Consider the following 17,379-nt stretch of genomic DNA (forward strand, 5'->3'; position numbering starts at 1 on the left):
TACTGTTACCCATGGCAACTGTCTAGTTTTTCATGTCAAAGCTCAGAGTAGATTATAGATTTTAGTTGCTGGGTGTAATGTATAATCTATCTGCCACCTCTGTACTGCAGCTGTTGCAGGTAAAGACTCAAAGCTTTCTACAAGTCAAACAACTTCACTGTCATAAATTTAACTCAACCATTTCATGAGCATATTTGTGTTAAACTCTTAATAAAAGCTCTGCTTCTAGGTAATAATAAACTGCAAAACTACGGTTCATAGTTAAGTAGTTTATTCAGTGGAAGGAAGGAATGCCAAATACACAACTTTATGTATCTTGATATGATATTATATCAATAAATGTAGACCTCCAAAGAAACTTACACGCCTTTACAAGCATTTATTATTTATGGTCCCGTTTTTATTTAGATACATGTGCACCGCAATACTACTGCTGTGTGATCATGACTGCATGTAAACCGGAGAACTGAGAGCTCCCAAGGATAATCTGAGTTTATAATAACAGTTTATAATTGTGCGCCACATCCTCACCCCTCCTCTGTTTTCCTGCTTTCCCCTCAGACCCGCTGAGCATGGACAGCCTCCAGTCACTGTCCTCAGACTCAGCCACCCTGGCCATGCAGCAAGCCATGCTGGGTGCCGATGACTCCATGGACGGCACCGAGGAGGACGAGGAAGAGGAGGAGGAGGAAGAAGAGGAGGAAGGAATGGAGGAGGAGGAAGAGGAGGAGGACGTGGATGAGGAAAACGACAGGGGGAGGCAAAGGAGAGATCTGAGCATGGAGCACAGAGAGGAACTGGAGTAGTGGAACAGGGGGAAAGGACTATATGAACTTTGACCACAGTTGTCCACTTAAATACGGCCTCATTCAAACTCCAACTAGACGGCTCTAATGTAAAGTGACTCTTGGGAGCATTTAAGGGCATATTAGGTTTTCTCAACGTTCATCAGAGACTCTTCTGCGGAGCCTAATCAGACACAATGACCATCACAATCATGATTATAGAGAATGAATATTAGTTTAATGATGAATATGTGTTGTTCCATTTTATGACAGTATGTCCTCATGCAGTGAGCTCCAGAAATATTCAGATAGTAACACTTTTTCTTACTTTTTTTTTTAGCTCCTATTATTTCTGGAAAGAAATGACACAGAAACTTAAAGGTTGAATAGATTACTGTCAGTTTTAAATTGAAGACGTTTTTGCTCATTTTACTGTGATGGTTAAAAAAGAGAGCAATGACATTTTCTGTCTGTTTTGAATTCAGGATACAGTGAAATGAAAATTGAAACGCTGGATAGTAGAATGAAGAGTCTGAAGTAGCTGCACATGCATTAAAAAAAAACTAAAATAAAATCTTTGCACAGTGATAATTGCTGATTGAATGTGTAAACAACTACTTAACTGATTGTAATCTGTCCAGAATGTTTTACCAGCATGAAGTTAGTCACAAAAAAGGGCTGCAGCTTTTTTTTAAACTGTTTATTCTGAATGAAAGTACAACATTTTCAACTGACGGCTCACAATTTAACTTTGCCGTTCATGTGTCATTTGGTTTCCTAAAATAAAAGTGAGGCACAAAAAAAAAAAAGTGTCATGCTGTGCAGATATCAGCATCCACTGCTGGGACATAATTCGCGCCTTTTAGCTGACTCATATGTTCTCAGGTTGAGCAACACTCTCATACGATGTGTTTCTTTCTCATGAGCGAAACACTTCACTTCACTGCTGCAGTAAATCTCGTTCCAGCATGACTTTTGAAACAATCTTTATTTTTCTTCTACCATGAGCAAAAGAAAAAAAAAAAAAAAAAGAAACCTGTAGTAAACCAGTGTATACTGACTGCACATATAGTATGTATATTGGATTTTTCATATGTTTGCATTCTGGTGTTGAAGGTTTGCATATTTATTCTGTTTTTTGTTTTGTTTAGTTTTTTTGGTTTTTTTGTGTGTGGCCTCAGAGGGTAGCTAAATGAACAACATAACGACGACAGCTGCTTCCACATATACTAGTAGGTTTGACTGTTGAAAAAGCCCATGGGCCGTGCACATACTTGACTTCAACCATCAACTCTTAGAATTGCTTGTGTATTTTTGCGACTCTCGGGCGACTCTGTCACAAAATAAGAGCATGACAAGCCCTGCCAGTCGCCACAGACTGTCTTCACCCACATCTCAGCATCAGGAGAGATCACAGACAAAAGATGGCCAGCGACTTTGGAATCCCTAACCGACAGAGCCGGTGTCATTTACTGACAAACTTTTTCAAGGAAGAAGACAATTTTGAGGAAAACGAGAGAAAGAGAAATGAAAAAAAACAAACAAACAAAAAAAAAAAAAAAAAACTCAGTAGTAACATCTCTTTCAATTTTATGTGAAGGATTTTGAAGAAACTGTGAAACAATTTCAGCTGTTTTGTACTAAAACACACAAATGGAGTCACTCGTTTCTAATGTGAAGACGTCTAGAAAAAGAAAAACATGTTATATTGAATGTTCTGATTGTTCATTGTGAAGTATGTTGCTCATTAATATTCTTTTCTCAATTGCTTTTTTTTTTTAAAATGGATCTTCCAGAGCAAGTGACAGACAATAGGAAATATTTCTATTTCATTTGTACACTTTGTTGTCATAATCTATTGTGTTTCAATAGACCAATTTTAATAATTAAACATATAAAGGTACTGATTTTGACTTGGTGATCTGAAAGTTCTGCACATGTTTAGGCTGAGCAAACATCTAGGGCAGCGGTTCCCAACCTTTTCACTTGAAAATCTCAAAAATGTTGGCAGCCCACATACAACTTAGTCTCTTGACTCTCTGTCCTTTTAATTCTTCCTAACCATTTCAATAGTCCACTTTTTGTCATGAATGTAATCTAAACAATCAGACTGAGATAGCAAACAAGTAAGATGTGGCCCGGCAATATAAAAGTTCCTATCATTGGTTTACCACAGTGATAGGCCTTTATATGAGAAGATAGAAAAACAACGAAAGGATGTTTTTAATCAATTTTAATGTTTTTAAAGATAAAATTGTAACACATTTAAACATTTAAAGGCCCCATATTATATAAAGTGAGATCTCCATGTCATTATTATAAAGCAGGTCTAGGGTCTATATTAATACTGTGAAAGTATCAAGTGCTCAGTCCACAGAGAAATGCACACAGCCTGTATTCAGAAATTGAGCCTTCAAACAAGCTGTCGCGACTTCTGTAACTTTGTGATGTCACAACAAAGCAGTCACCACTGTCAGCACGGCCCACCTGGACCCACCATCCAACCTTGCAGGATTTGGATTCTCTGAGTATTTACCTGAAATCCGTTATATTTTTATTCTATCGCTCCGAAAACAGTCAGCCAATCGGAAGAGAGGCACAGAGCCTGTCATGTAAAAAAAATACACGCATTTATCTTCTTATGGATATCAACATGTCAAATCACCACCAAACACCAGAAAATATTTTATGTATATGTATAGTATATATACGATTGATTTGATTATATGATTTGACATGTTGATATCCATAAGAAGACAAATGTGTGTATATTTTGTGATTCTCTGAGCCTCTCTTCCGATTAGCTGACTGTTTTCTGAGTGATAGAATAAAATATAGGCTATATACTGTATATACAGCCTACATCTTTTTATCAAAACTGTATGGTTTTGTCTGCCCACTTTCAATACCTTCACGGCCTCACCAGTGGGTCCCGGCCCACAGGTTGGGAGCCACTGATCTAGTGCCATAAATCCACAGACAGCAAGTAGGCAGTTTGATTCATGAGAATCTTTAGAGAAGAAAGCACCAAACACAAAACAATTAACACAAGCAGTTTTCTTTGCTACACACACTAAGCCAGTATCTCAACAGAGGAAGACTTCAGTGTGTGTGTGTGTGTGTGACACTTGTGAAACCCTCGCAGGGCCCTGCTTCATTGTAACATGTTTCCAGATTACAGAGTTAGCAGTCTAAATATTGGTTTAACGCCCCACATTTTCCTGTCAAATGCGTAGCCTACCACCCACTGGTTATCGCTCTATCCTGTGATTTAACTTGCTGAAGGACGCCCACCCAAATGCTCTCCCACCTTTATCAGCCGATTACCACAAAAGAACCCAACAGAGCTTTTGACCACAGGGTTTCAACTTTTTTCAAATGTGGATTCTGCTCCCTCAGAACAAATGTTAATCACTGTTGTGGGTGTTTGCTGCACAAGCCACATTGTATTGTTTTCACACGGCTTGTACGCTTGTATGTAATTGCATCCTTGCATTGTTTTCTCCCCCCTCCCTCCTCTTAAAAAGGTCAAACTTTAACTGCAGAAACACTTATTAAATATCTGTTACCATGTACTTCTGCTATTTTTCTCCTGCTTCAGCCACTTTTTTTCTGGTAGGAGGAATTTGAATTGCCGTGGCCATGCAGGGTTTCAAAATGATATGTTAGGCGTAGGTGATTAGGCATGGATCAGAAGTTCTTATACTTGGAAGGGAAATCACCCATATTTACAAAAGTGGTCTAATAAAAAAACCTGTCTATGGGCATCCCAACATTTCTTCTATAATTATTCCACACAGGTCTCTCTGTACAGCAGGTCAGATGGGCCCCAGTAAAACACCAGTTGGAGAGGCAGTGGGATAAAATGTAAATGTAATAATCTGCCCTTATAGTAGCTAAGGTAGGCGTTTTAATTTAGAGATGGCTTCCGCTACAGCAGGAAGACTGGTCATAAATCATTTACCATTGTATCTTTTTAATTAATACAGAGTCCAGTCAGTAAATCCAGTTTGGAGTTTTAGGTTAGAGACACTTTGACTTATAAAAAGCACTTAAAGTAAAGTAAATAAAAAGTTTGCGGTTTGCTGAACCATGCCTTTCAAAAAAGATCTCAGAGGAGTTACAATCAAGAACTATTGATTTGCATGAAGCTGAAAGGGTTACAGAGTCATCTCAAAGAGTTTGGATCTCCATCAGTCCACAGTCAGACAAGCCGTCTGTACATGGAGATGATTTAGTTCTGTGGCTACTCTCCCTAGAGGTGGGCGTCCAGCTAAGATGACTCCAACCACACACAAAAGAATGATCAATGAGGTAACAAAGAACCTCAGAGTAAAAGCTAAAGGCTCAAAGGAATCACTGGAGCTGGTTAACAGTGGTTCATACGGTTCATAAGTATACCACACAGAAATCATGGAAGCTGCTGCTCTCCAACAAAACACAAAAACATCACTTCACCTGAAGTTTGCCAGAGAGTATCTTCACACCGCTCAGACAATGTTTTGTAGATTCATGAAACTAAGGTTGAATTGTTTAGGAAGAACACAAGTCAACATCTCTTAATGCCCGCCCAGTCATAGCAGTCTAGAACCGGTAACCAGTAACAGCTGATAGGAGGGGATTTTTTTCTCTGGCCAATCACCCTCCATCATCTCCTCCCAATAGAGGTTTTGCAGTGTTATGACAATGTCATGCTACTTCTATCTGTGATTGCGAGAGAGGGCAAAGATCGTTGGTAATGAAAATTTAAACTGGAGATTTTTAAAGCATTTGAACAAACAAATGCTTTTATTTTCCTGAAGAAAACAAGTTTGTGTGATCGGACCGAACAAACCATCATTAACGCTGATAAACTTGCAGACATACTGCAGCTCTTCTTATTTATACCATTAAATATAATAACATTGGATTCAATGCACAGGCGAAACACAAAACAATGCAAATCTGAATGTTTTTAAAATCGGAGACAGCACAGTGCAGCTCTTCGCATTCACTCCTGTATGTCAGATCGATTCAGTCAAATGGGATTTTTTCTCTCAGACACCAGGGTCAGAAACATGCCGTACAGTACAGTATTTAGCAGCAGCTCCCAGTGAAGTAAAAATAGTCTCAGAATGACAGAGGCTGAAAAAGCCACTGGCAATGGTTCACTTGTTTGAAGTGGGCCACAGCCACTGTGCTTCACAGCAGCATGGATATACCAGAGAGAAAACACACACATGTATATACACACCCAAAACTGTATGGCCTAATGTTGGTTAATGGAGGTCTGCTGCAGTCAGTGCCATCTGGGCGACATGATCCCAGATGTCTTCTCTGTAATTAGAGCCAGACCCGGCTCGGCCTGGTCCAGCCCAGATCCAACCTCTCATTTACCCAGGTCCTCCCTGAATACTTAAGGAGCTTTCCAATACTGTGGAGGCCTTTACAGGAACTTTTTAGATCTGGAACATATTGTATAATTTTGTCACTAGAGAAAGCTGGAAGACTTAAGGTAAGGCGGTTATAGCTTTCATCATGTGTTGAAGATATTTACCTGGCATGGGATCCTATAATTGAATTTGAACACCAAGTCACCAGTCTAGAGGTTTTCTTCTATTACTGTAGATTTGTAGGCATTTCTGCTTTATTATATCACATGTAGCGAAGACTGACAGGGAAGATAAGATAGAGAAAGGCGAGCAGTGATATGTGACAAAGGTCACGAGCGTGATTCGTACTTACAGCACCGAGAACACACGGTATCTTCTATTTCTACTTGACTGTGTCAAAAAATAAACCTTTTTCTTATCATCGGGGTAGGTGTTCAAAATGTCCATCGCCCAGGCGGCGGCCAAGGCCATGCTATCTGATGCCCTGCTGCAGGACGGCCCTGGGATAAACCGGATCAACCACCTGGAGCTGGAGCTTCCTCTGGACAAGGTCATCAAATTTGTGTCTGTCGGGCTTCCACTGCTGCTGGTGTGCATGGCGTTTGCCCGGGAGATCTCCCTGGGTGAGCAACTCTCTGTCTCGATCCCTTGTTTTGTTAAAAAACTATGTTAGGACCTTTGTTTGGTTTTCCATTTGCTGTTGCCCCTAATTACATCCTGTATTCATGAGCGCTTGTTTTTTATTCCATGCTTGTCCATGCTTTCGATGCTTACTCCACGTTTCAGTGACACTGTTATGCAGTGCCCTCTGTATAGTAATTATGCCCTGTTTGTCCTTGAATTGCTCTGTGTACTGGCTAAACTGCATTTAGTTCAACTTGTGATGAGGAGGAATATCATACATACTAATGTAAACATACTTATCATTCCTGAGGTCAGTGGTAGCTGATTTAAAATTAAAACAAAGGTCTAAAAAAAATTCAAAGTTTTCATGTAATAAAAGAAGAAAAACTGTAAAAGCTCCAAAGCTATTGAAGGTAAAAGTGGAAGTTTAGCTGTTTAGCCTAATGTGTTTTGTTAAAACTTCTGACAAGTGTGCATATCTTCGCTCTTTCACAGCAGGTTTTTATCTTTGCACTCAGAAACATCTCATCCCTTACAATTCCAACTTGAGGAAACTAATTATTAAGAGCAATAACAATGAGAGCCATAATTACACGGCACTTTCCTCGACAAATTTAGGCTGCTGTGAAGCAAGAGGAAGAAAACACTTAAACAGCACCTATCATAAAAGGAAGGGAGACATTGACTGTTGGCTCCATTATGAACGCCTCACCACAACAGAAACCAGAATAGCAATAATGATATGACAACGCAATGTCACTAAAAACACAAAATCACAATGGTCTTCAAACTCCAATCAGTAGTTTATTGGCTGTTTTGCTGTTCATTTTACTGCTTGAACTGATTTAGAACCAGCAGAAAATAACATGTTTTGAATGGATTGGTTTGGTGTATTTTCACATGAAACAAGCCCACAGCCTGTCAGTCCACAGCCACATAAATAACACAAAAAGTACATCTGACAACCAAAGGATACGTGGCAAGTCCTCAGCAGTCAGAGTCTGCTGCTGAGGAGGCTGACTCGCTTGACTTTAAACTAAACATCATCTCTCCAGAGCTGGTCTGCAATCAGCCTTATGCTCCTGATGCTAATTGCCGTGGGGGATGATTGAGAGCAGCGTTCACTAACGCTGGCACACTGTAATTACAAGCCGAAGTTCTTCTGTGGCGGCTCCCCTCTATTTCAGTCAAATGAGAGGATATGTTGATTAACCAGAGGGGGGGGGGGTGGGGGGTAGGGGGGGGTGTCGTCGAACATGACATGGTGCTGAACGGCTCAACTGATGGATCTTGGCTGCCTATCTGCCGGGTTGTCAGTTTCACAACAGTGCTTGATTGCGCTGCTGTCTGGGAGTCTGGTTTACTTGCACCTGGACTCTCAGCCAAGAATTCTTGTACAAAGCAGAAATGTGGGGATGATCTGCCAGAGTTAATTGGGGAGTGGGAGTGGGAGATAGGAGCAGTGGCAGAAATTTAGGCGCCCCTTGCTTTGCCAAATGGCTCACAGGGGTTGGGAGCTGAGGGGGAGACGATTTTATGAGATTTCATGAGAAGGCATGTGCTGTCGTTTTTATTTAGGGTGACTTGTTAACGCATGCGCCCACACACGCTCTCACAAGCAAACTGGAAAAATAGATTCCCATAGCAAGCTGCATTAGAACATACGGTGGTGTCAGTTGTTATTACAACTACAGCAGTCACCATAACTTAAACCTTAGCAAGTACCAGTGTAGCTCCTGTTATTGTAATGTGGAGCATAAGAGCACTTATTTTCTCTGGTAACCCATATATCACATGAAAACATCTGTTTTCAGTCTTCTGTTTAATATTAACATGCTTTTCTCCATTGAAGGCAAATTATAGGAATTGCTCCACCATGATGCCTTTAGAGGTTTGCGAGGCTTTGAGCAGAAAGAACATGACAGACAGCTTTATACTGCAACACTCATTACTCTTTCATTAAGTGGCTGCCAATAATGGATGTTGATGAACCATCACTGTCTTGTCCATTCATATACCATCTGTCCTCATCATTAGCCTCATTATGTTGGCCTATAAAAGGGTCTACATTTATTTCAGAACCAGAACTTTCAATATATGTGATTACAAATATAATACATATAAACACACACACACACACACACACACACACACACACACACACACACATACATGGCTATAGGATAATTGGGCCACGTACCAGTTGCCTATAATGAGGTGGACTGGTACAAGAAATTCCATCCTGACAGTAAATTAGTGGCAGTATGTTTCTACTTACAGGCAGTTCGGCAGATGTGGAGGGTGCTTGTAAAAAATAGAAGCTCCATGTTTCTCTTGTAAGGCTGTGTTGTAGGTGGGGCACACCCTTTGGTGTGTTTCCTCCCGAGCTCTGTGTTTAAGGGTGGAGAACCCTTGGGAAATGACAGATGGGTGTAGAGCATACATTCAAGTGGTCAGACTATATGTGGTAATATCAAGGTGAACTAAATATAAGGTGGAGGAGGCCAGTTTTGGAAGGGAGCCACCCAGGGTTTTTAAATGCCAGGCTGCCATTTGGAAACATATGATTTCCCCGGTGAAAATCTGTAGCACTGAAAAGAAAAGGGCATGCAGAAGCTCACATGTACGTGTCTGGTTGTGGACCTCCGGTGCTGAGCACTGTGTGTATGTGTTTAAGTATATGTGTTTTTGTGTGTGTGTGTGTGTGTGTGTGTGTGTGTGTGTGTGTGTGTGTGTGTGTGTGTGAGAGAGAGAGAGAGATATCAAGAGCTTAGAGATTGCTTACAGGCAAATTGATAAAGCAGGATCAAAGGAGGCTGCAGGAACCAATTCCCTATATGAGCAGATAATGTTACAGATCAACATTTGTTTATTCTGCAGGGCCTCAGATCAGCTGTTTCCCTCCCAGCAATTTCACTATTAAGCAGGCCAGCTACGTTGACACATACTGCTGGGACTCTCTCATGCATCACGAATTTGACAGCGATGGGAACTTTGAGGAGCGCTCTCTCTGGGTTCACAAAGTAAGTCGAGAGATTCTGATCAGGCTTTCTTGACCTGTTATTGTCACATGTAAGTGGTTGTCAGACAAATTGCTGAAACATTTTTATCCTTATTGTAATTTGCAAGACTTCAGTTGAAAATGTCAGCATAAACCTTTAATAAGAAGCACAGACCCTGATTTGTTGCAACAACCATTAGTGAAGTATTCTGAAACAGTGCAGTTGACATTTAAGGCCCAGTCACAAGCAGGAAAGAAGTTCTAAATCAGGAATTTGTAATACTGGTTTGTGAAGCCATTGTTTATGTGACTTGTCTGCTTCTCTGTTACTTTGCCTTTTCTTCCTCTCCATCTGCCTCTCCCCACCCTGTCATCCTTTTCTCTCATTGTCTGTCCAGATGTTCCCTTACTCTCTCCTGGCCATGGCGGTGCTGATGTACCTGCCAGCTCTGATCTGGCGCCAGCTCGTGATGCCCTCACTGGGCTCAGACCTGCTCTTCATAATCGACGAACTAGATAAGTCATACAACCGCTCGATCCGACTGGCCCAGAGCATTCTCGATATGCGCCAGACCACTAAGAACCCGCTCACATTTCAGGCTGAGCTGCAGAGGTGAGAGACCAGTGACTGTCGTGGCATGAATATCCGCTGCTATGCGTATCAGTTTCAAATAAAATACTAAATATTTTCCAGTTTTTCTTTTTTTGTTTATGTTTTGAATACCCAAATCCTATGAGTGCATATTTGCCGTAAGACAAGATTATGCCTTTGTTAAATGAAACTTTAATGATTCCCATAGAGAAATTGGGTCACTGGAGCAGCAAATAAAAACGATCCACCAGTGAGAAATATTGCCCAAAGGTTACAGAGGTGATCTTAAGCTGTCAGTTTGAATCTCTTGATAAACTGGGGAGTGTGGCTCGGGAAACTGAAGAGTAATGTTTTCCTCTCCCTCAGCAGCTACCATTGACATACCCTTGAGCAAGGTTTTAAGATCCAAGAGTCTCAGTGGATGGTTTGTTGTGAGTGTTGTGGTGGGCAGCTCCTAGTAGCTAAAAGTAGAAAGCTATGGTTGGGTGTTGGGTTGGGAGGCTCCCAGCTGGAAATATGTTTAGCCGTATGAACATGAAGGAGAACATTGTGCTGAGTTTCCTCTCCTTGTCCGATTGCAGGGCAAAGAAGAAGCGATACTTTGAGTACCCTCTGCTGGAGCGATACATGCAATGCAAACAGAACTCCTACTTCCTTGTTAGCATGCTTTTCTTACGTGGCTTCCTCCTCCTGACCTTCATGACCGCTGCCTGTCTCTACCTGGCTTACTTCCACCTCTCGGCCTTCCTGCAGGATGAGTTCAGCTGCTTTGTCCGCACCGGCATGCTGCGCGATCAGAACTGGGTTCCTGAGCTGGTTCAGTGTAAAATGATTGGTCAGTTGGTGTTTCAGGTGATAAGCGTGGCCAACGGTGCAATCTACGTCCTGTTGGCCCCCATTGTTCTTTTCAGCCTGATTCGGCTCTTTGTTTGGGACACCACCTTCATCTCCGTCTATGATGTCCTCCCAGCTCTGGATCTCCTCAACCGCCGCAGGCTCGGCTGCCCGCTAAATGACCTCAATGTCCTTCTGCTGTTCTTGCGTGCCAACGTAGCGCACTTAAAGTCCTACGGAAACGTGAGGGCGTTGTGCTCGCTGGCGCCGCCACAGGTAGGCAACACCACTGCAGGGCAAGGCTTAAACGCAATGCTGACCCAAGAAGAGATGGAGGAGCGGGAAGAGGCTGCGATGGAGCTGGCGGAGGAGGTGGAGGAGGCCAAGGAGGAAGGGAAGCTCAACTTGGTGGATATCATGACCATTCTGGGAGCAGCACAGGGAAGAGTGGTGAACTGCAGTGAGAAGAGGCCTCTGGTGGAGCAGAATATGAGTCTGGGTACCGTAACACTTATCTACACACTCAAACGCTTTCTACTAGTGGCTATTTTTGTCTACATCATTTGGGATGTACAGAAAATTATTAAGTGACCTCCAGACTAAAGATAAAGGATAATGAATACAAAGTGCTTTAAATATTACTGAACACAGAATAATTTCATATTCAAGTGGACCTGAGGAAGCAGTTTGAGAAACTGTAAGCAGTAAATCCAAATAAAAGTGTTTGGTAAAATTGTTTCTTTGTATTGTTTCTGATTTGTCTTGTTTTTGTTGTTTCTTTTTGAAATCAAACTGAATCACCTATATTTCTAAAAGAGTCTTTTCAAATCACTGGCTAATGTAGAAGAGATAGATTTGTGGTACTTCCAAGCCCTAACTAACCTCTCTGTCTCTTCACAGAGCCAAACCACCAGGGGTACCATGAGTTGAAGGAGACAGCACCCTTTAGTCATTACTAGGCCTCCTATGGACTGAATCAGAGTGATAACAATGGGGGGGTTGGGACATTCTCTACAGTAGATTTTGAAGAGTGCTGTACCCACAAAGACTGTGGACACCAATCATGGGTTTCTGCGGTCTGAAGGAAAAAAAAAAAAAAGCCTCTTTTAGAATTACAGGGCAAATTGTTCTGGCTGGAAATGTCAATGGATTTGGATTTGTCAATTTTCAGCAGCCGTGCATCTGTAGCTGCCACAGACTTTCCTTCTGTCTCTTAGTCTGGTCCCATTTATTTTCAAGAAACCAGAGGTGGAAGCTTGCAAGTGAAAGTGGCTGTTGTAATCATGTTTACTAACAACTATATGTCGACATGACTGTGTGCATTTGTGAGAAATAGGAGTTTTGATACAGTACGCAGTATAATGTATGCTGTGTACTGTATACATTTTTTGAGAGACAGAAAAACATTTTAGTGGCAGTTATGGATTCCTCTCTGTAACTTATATTTGATGAACTTAATAAGAGGTCACATTACTGAATATTATAATTTATGTACTCTCTTTCCTTTTTCCTCCTTATATTGGTATTTACTTTATCAGCAAATAAAATGAAATTTGTCTGTGTGTGAATTATGATAAGTGTTTTCTATGTAATTATAAATAAATAAACGTGGTGTAGCTACAAGTGCTTCCCTCATCATTAAATCTGCAGATGTATAATTTATATATACCAAGGTGATTTTTTGATCTGTCCTTTTAAGGGTAGCAGAGAGCCACTCGTCTTTTCAGTGCTTTTATTTTTAGTACATGTAATTACAGAGCTGAGTGGGCAAAGCACTGCTTCTGTGCAGAGATGTCAGATGCTTGTCTACAAAAGGTAGATACATAAAATACTGTATTTACAGGCAGGAAATGTCTATACGATCAAATTCAATAGAATGAGGCATGCGCATGGTGCGTACAAGCAGCTGTAGAAATTACAGTATTTTGACACAGCTAAGAGATGACTGTGAGCTGTTTTTGTCAACGTGCTTGTAATATAAATTTAACTGTTAATGAACCAGATGATACAGCAAACAATCAATGAGCATGTGGCATCTGCCATTATCTTTGTGCTTCAGAGTACCAGCCTAGCTGGAAACAAATTGGACACAATGCCTCCTTTACATGATTCAGCCTTGGCAAATATATACACATATGTGTGTGTGTATGTATATATATATATATATATATATATATATGTATATAAATCCAGCAAACGTTCCACTTGTGTCACCATGTGTGACTATTGCACTGAATGAGCCAAGAATCACTGGTGTGCAGCAACAGGGCGAAGTAAAGCATGCAATTATTTTGATGTAGTCAAAGGCACAAAGGCAGGCTAAGTTCCTTGTGGGTAATAAGGGCCAGTGGTGTACAACAGGAATGCGATGTAGATCTATCTGAGACTTATAATGAACCCTTTGGAAGTCCAGATACAAATGATGTGTGTGTGTGTTTTGTAGACTATCACGTCACTGCAACAAAAAAAAAACTTAATGAACTGTGTTTTATTATCGAAACAGGAAATCACGGGGCATGGAACACTTTATAGTCAAGGCATTTCAGCTTTCAGATATTTTCCACATCAAAGTAATGGTTAGGCTTTTTATGCTGCAGCACAACTTTAACAGTCATGCATGTAAGATTCCATCCAATCCATCCAGCACAGAGTAAGAAGGGAGACAGGTGATGATGATGAATGTTCTTAATTACATATTTTGAATGGGAGTAAACTTAAACTTTAAAGCTTAACACAAAGGCAAAAACATGAGTATCTGCTGTTTGTGATGGTGTTGTTGTTTGGGCTGCAGCTGGCTGGCTCAGGCCACTTGAGGGCATCATTGAGTCATAATGAAATCAGACTGCCAGCATTGTTTTGATAGCAATATATTAATTTAGGGCTGCATCATAAGTGGGGTCAGTGTTGATATTTATAATTCCTGTAATCAAAACAAAAGAGAATGCAGTCTCATTCAAATCAGCCTTATCAGGCGTTCAGCAGGTCCAGACTCTTCTGCCAGAGTCTGTAAAAGCTTCTGTGCCGCAGCCAATTTTATGGTGAGGCTGCTGTTGCTGTGATTGGACCGCTGCCTTTTTGGAGTCAAGAAACTGCTGGCAATCTTCACTGAGTTCGGCTATGTCAGCAGGCTGGACACCAACAACCACTGTTTGCACTCTGTTTCCCAAAATGTTGGGCTTATGCTTTAAAGCAGAATTTGATTGAGTGAAATGAGAGATCAAGGGCGTCCTTAGCCTGCTCCACGCTGTCATTCCTGCCTGCCTGGATAATGGTGATGACTCTGTTACATCCAAACAATACTGAGGCGGTATCATCACAAGGTTTACATAGCTCGCAGCACAGCAGCAGGCACGGCGCAGGATCCAAGTTATTGAGTTTGTAGTCTGTTGTAGTCTGACAACTCTGAGCCACAACCTTTTGCACTCAACTCTGCATGAGAGATCTACTGATGGGAACAGACAGAAACATCAAATTACTTTGCGCTCATCCTGTTTGTTTCCACTGAGTATGGCAATGATCTATGTGCTAGAGGCTGGTGTGAGAGGAGGGGATTTGGGGATTGGGATGCTTTAAAACTGATCACACTACCATCTAATTAGAAATGATGTATGAGGACAATGATGATTCTTTTTTTTTTTGGGTTCTTTGTTCCTGTCCAGTAATAACTACCTGAAATACAGCTAGCCTTTTCAGTGATGGGGTTTTTACAAATACACTGTTTTGCCATTTAGGTTGCTGGCTGTAAATGAGTCTGAGTCAGATGCCTGCAGATCAGTCTCATGAGGAATTTAAAGCGAGTTTCACATGGCGACAGCATGCAAAACAGTAGCTGATAGTAAACCACAGTTGAGGTGACCTTCAGTTCATGATTCAATTGATCCATTGTAGCTCAACTCCTCGCTCAGACGACCATCTAATAAAGAAAGAAGCTTAAATTAAAAGTGATAGCCATTCTGAGCAGAAAACACACACTCAGGCAGTTTTATGCTGTTGCCACAATGATTAGAGATGCCTTAAAAGGCCATAACTGCCTGTCAGGGAATGATGTGATTATAGTCAAACATGTAATAGCTGGTGGAACTTGTAAAGTGCTTAAATAATACTGGTATTATAGCATATCTTGGCTGAGATTTTTACATGTTGCAATCAACATTTGTCCTGTAAATTCCAGCAATATAATACTACAATATTACACGTTGCCCCAAGAAACTGCATCCTATCCTTTGCATTCATTGTGCAGTGCCAGTGTGCACACCTGTGGCTGTGTTTTCCCAGCTATCTCCTCCTTAGGAGCTGTTTTTGGGTGACTACCTGACCAATTGTAATTTAAGGCACACCAGGATTGTACCACTTAAGGAAGGGCTGCTCATTTACCCCCCCCCCCTAAAGAGAGCTCTCTTTAGCTAAGCTAAAGTTAGCTTAGAAATGGAGTGCACTAACATCAACAAACAACCCACCACAACACAGACTCAAACACAAATTCCACATGAGCACAAAAAAAACCCCAAACTGACTGACACTGGGGAAAAATTATGACATTACGTTTTATAAATCCTATTTCAAAAAAACATAATGTTCGAACTATAGTCTCGCATAGGCAGACCTATCACCAGACTTTATTTTTTGCACTGTGGCAGTGCTGGAGAGTTAGATATTGTTTAAAATATAGTTTATAGTCAAACTATATTAACAGTGTACCTTTAGTTAGCTCATCTATCAACATGATGTCGGTCAATCATGTTCAGTCTCCTATGGTCGAACTAGACAGTGGGATTTTCAGTGAGCTGGTGGATCGTCAAAACATCTATAAAGGTTTTACCGTCCCTGTCAGTCTCTTTACAAGCCCTCTCTGTGTGCCTGTCATTCGGGGTGCTCATGAGAGTGTGCTGCATGGGTGTTCCATATTTAAAGCTTCACAGCAAGGGTAGGAAGGGTAGACATTTCCATCTTCCCCTGGTAATCTTTTAACTGGCACTATCCAAGTGCCATACAGGGCTTAATTTCTTTCCCAGTCCAACCATCATGTCACTTTTGGCCGGTGCCCAGCATGCTCGCTTGTTTCTATCTACGCAGTGCAAGCACATGTGCAAGTGCAAGCAACAGGATGCTATGTGCAGTTCACCACTGGTTCCATTAATAACAAGGGTGTTCTTAATGTTACAGAACCTTAAATATTTTAAGCAGTTATTTCTTCGATGCTTTTACAACAGTACCCTCAGTAATACAGAGGCTCACTGTAGACTGTGGCTAATTAGAGAAACTTATCCAAAAAGAAAAATCTGCAGCAGTCCTCATTGACCCCTCTCAGCATGGAGAGCTCTTATCTTCAGAGTGCAGAGTAAATGCTCACTCTACATTTGACTCACAGGTTTGCTTTTAAGCATGCCTCCCATCCTCTGAGTGACTAATCTGTCTCTTTTCCTGAGGTTTTCGAGTCATCAAGTTTTAATTGAGTGGTCTTCTTCTCTTTATTTTGCCATGTAAGTTGCCAATGCTAAGTACTCAGTCCTTCCTCTTCAAACAAAGCACTGTCACTGCTGCAGGAAATGTAGAACAGCAAGGGATGAAAACACCTACCTAACACCTGCTGTGTGGCTTTCATGAACTGGCTATACTGTAGCGTGAATTACCTGTATAATATCATGTAAAATATCATGTAAAATATCTACAGGTCCTCACATTCAACTTTAGTCATGAAACATATGTAAGGGCAAACAGTAATGATTTGAAACCATCCAAGGCTGAATAGATTAAGGAAACCTCTCAAACAGAAGATGAATTATTTTGATTATAATGTGTTTCTGAAGCTCGGTGCAACTCATCAAACAGGAGCAGAAGTTGATTATATAATAATCCTCAGGTTTATTACCAGTATATGTCCACAAGGCGCAGTTCGACTTGGAAGCAAACACAGGTAAAACTCACATTTAGAAAACAAATTTTATTAAACAGGAACTGTTTCTCATAATACCAAAGCAAGGCTGAACAAATTTAATTAATTGCCCAGGAGTACAAACCTCGTTTCTGTGCCTACAAAGGTCAGGACAGTTGGACAGGGAATCATAAACTGAGTGCAGATGGGCTACAGCAGGTCTGTCTCAGAGGATCATACCCCCTCTGGATTCTTCAAGGACGCCTTTGGTCCTAAATCCAACCAAATCCAACCAATCG

The 17,379-nt window shown here is 41.1% G+C and overlaps 2 protein-coding genes across 3 annotated transcripts in view; both read left to right on the forward strand.

Annotated features, from left to right (window-relative positions):
- The window catches only part of pknox2 (PBX/knotted 1 homeobox 2), a 64,313-nt gene extending 62,585 nt beyond the window's left edge, over positions 1-1,728 (forward strand). The window contains exon 11 of the mRNA XM_022745972.1: positions 562-1,728. Coding sequence (XP_022601693.1) covers positions 562-806 — 245 coding nt within the window. The 3' untranslated portion in view covers positions 807-1,728. The remainder of the gene's footprint in view (positions 1-561) is intronic.
- A 4,868-nt stretch (positions 1,729-6,596) lies between these two features.
- panx3 (pannexin 3) lies at positions 6,597-12,269 on the forward strand. 2 transcript variants are annotated; one of them, XM_022746027.1, is made up of 5 exons: positions 6,597-6,780; positions 9,662-9,804; positions 10,181-10,395; positions 10,956-11,707; positions 12,109-12,269. In XM_022746027.1, exons 1-5 carry the CDS (start codon positions 6,597-6,599, stop codon positions 12,165-12,167), a joined length of 1,353 nt encoding a protein of 450 aa, XP_022601748.1. In that variant the 3' UTR covers positions 12,168-12,269. The 2 variants fall into 2 exon arrangements, with proteins under 2 accessions (XP_022601748.1, XP_022601747.1); XM_022746026.1 differs by lacking the exon at positions 12,109-12,269 and having other exon boundaries at positions 10,956-11,799.
- Positions 12,270-17,379: the final 5,110 nt, after the last annotated feature.

This window comes from Seriola dumerili, unplaced genomic scaffold (assembly GCF_002260705.1).
Source record: "Seriola dumerili isolate Sdu_G_001 unplaced genomic scaffold, Sdu_1.0 BDQW01000091.1, whole genome shotgun sequence".
Lineage (NCBI taxonomy): Eukaryota > Metazoa > Chordata > Actinopteri > Carangiformes > Carangidae > Seriola > Seriola dumerili.

Excerpts from the sequence above, each read along its gene's own strand:
- panx3 (XM_022746026.1), top strand. The coding sequence starts at position 6,597 with ATGTCCATCGCCCAGGCGGCGGCCAAGGCCATGCTATCTGATGCCCTG. Across the intron at positions 9,805-10,180 it reads GCTCTCTCTGGGTTCACAAA|ATGTTCCCTTACTCTCTCCT; the intron begins GTAAGTCGAGAG and ends TTGTCTGTCCAG. Across the intron at positions 10,396-10,955 it reads TTTCAGGCTGAGCTGCAGAG|GGCAAAGAAGAAGCGATACT; the intron begins GTGAGAGACCAG and ends GTCCGATTGCAG.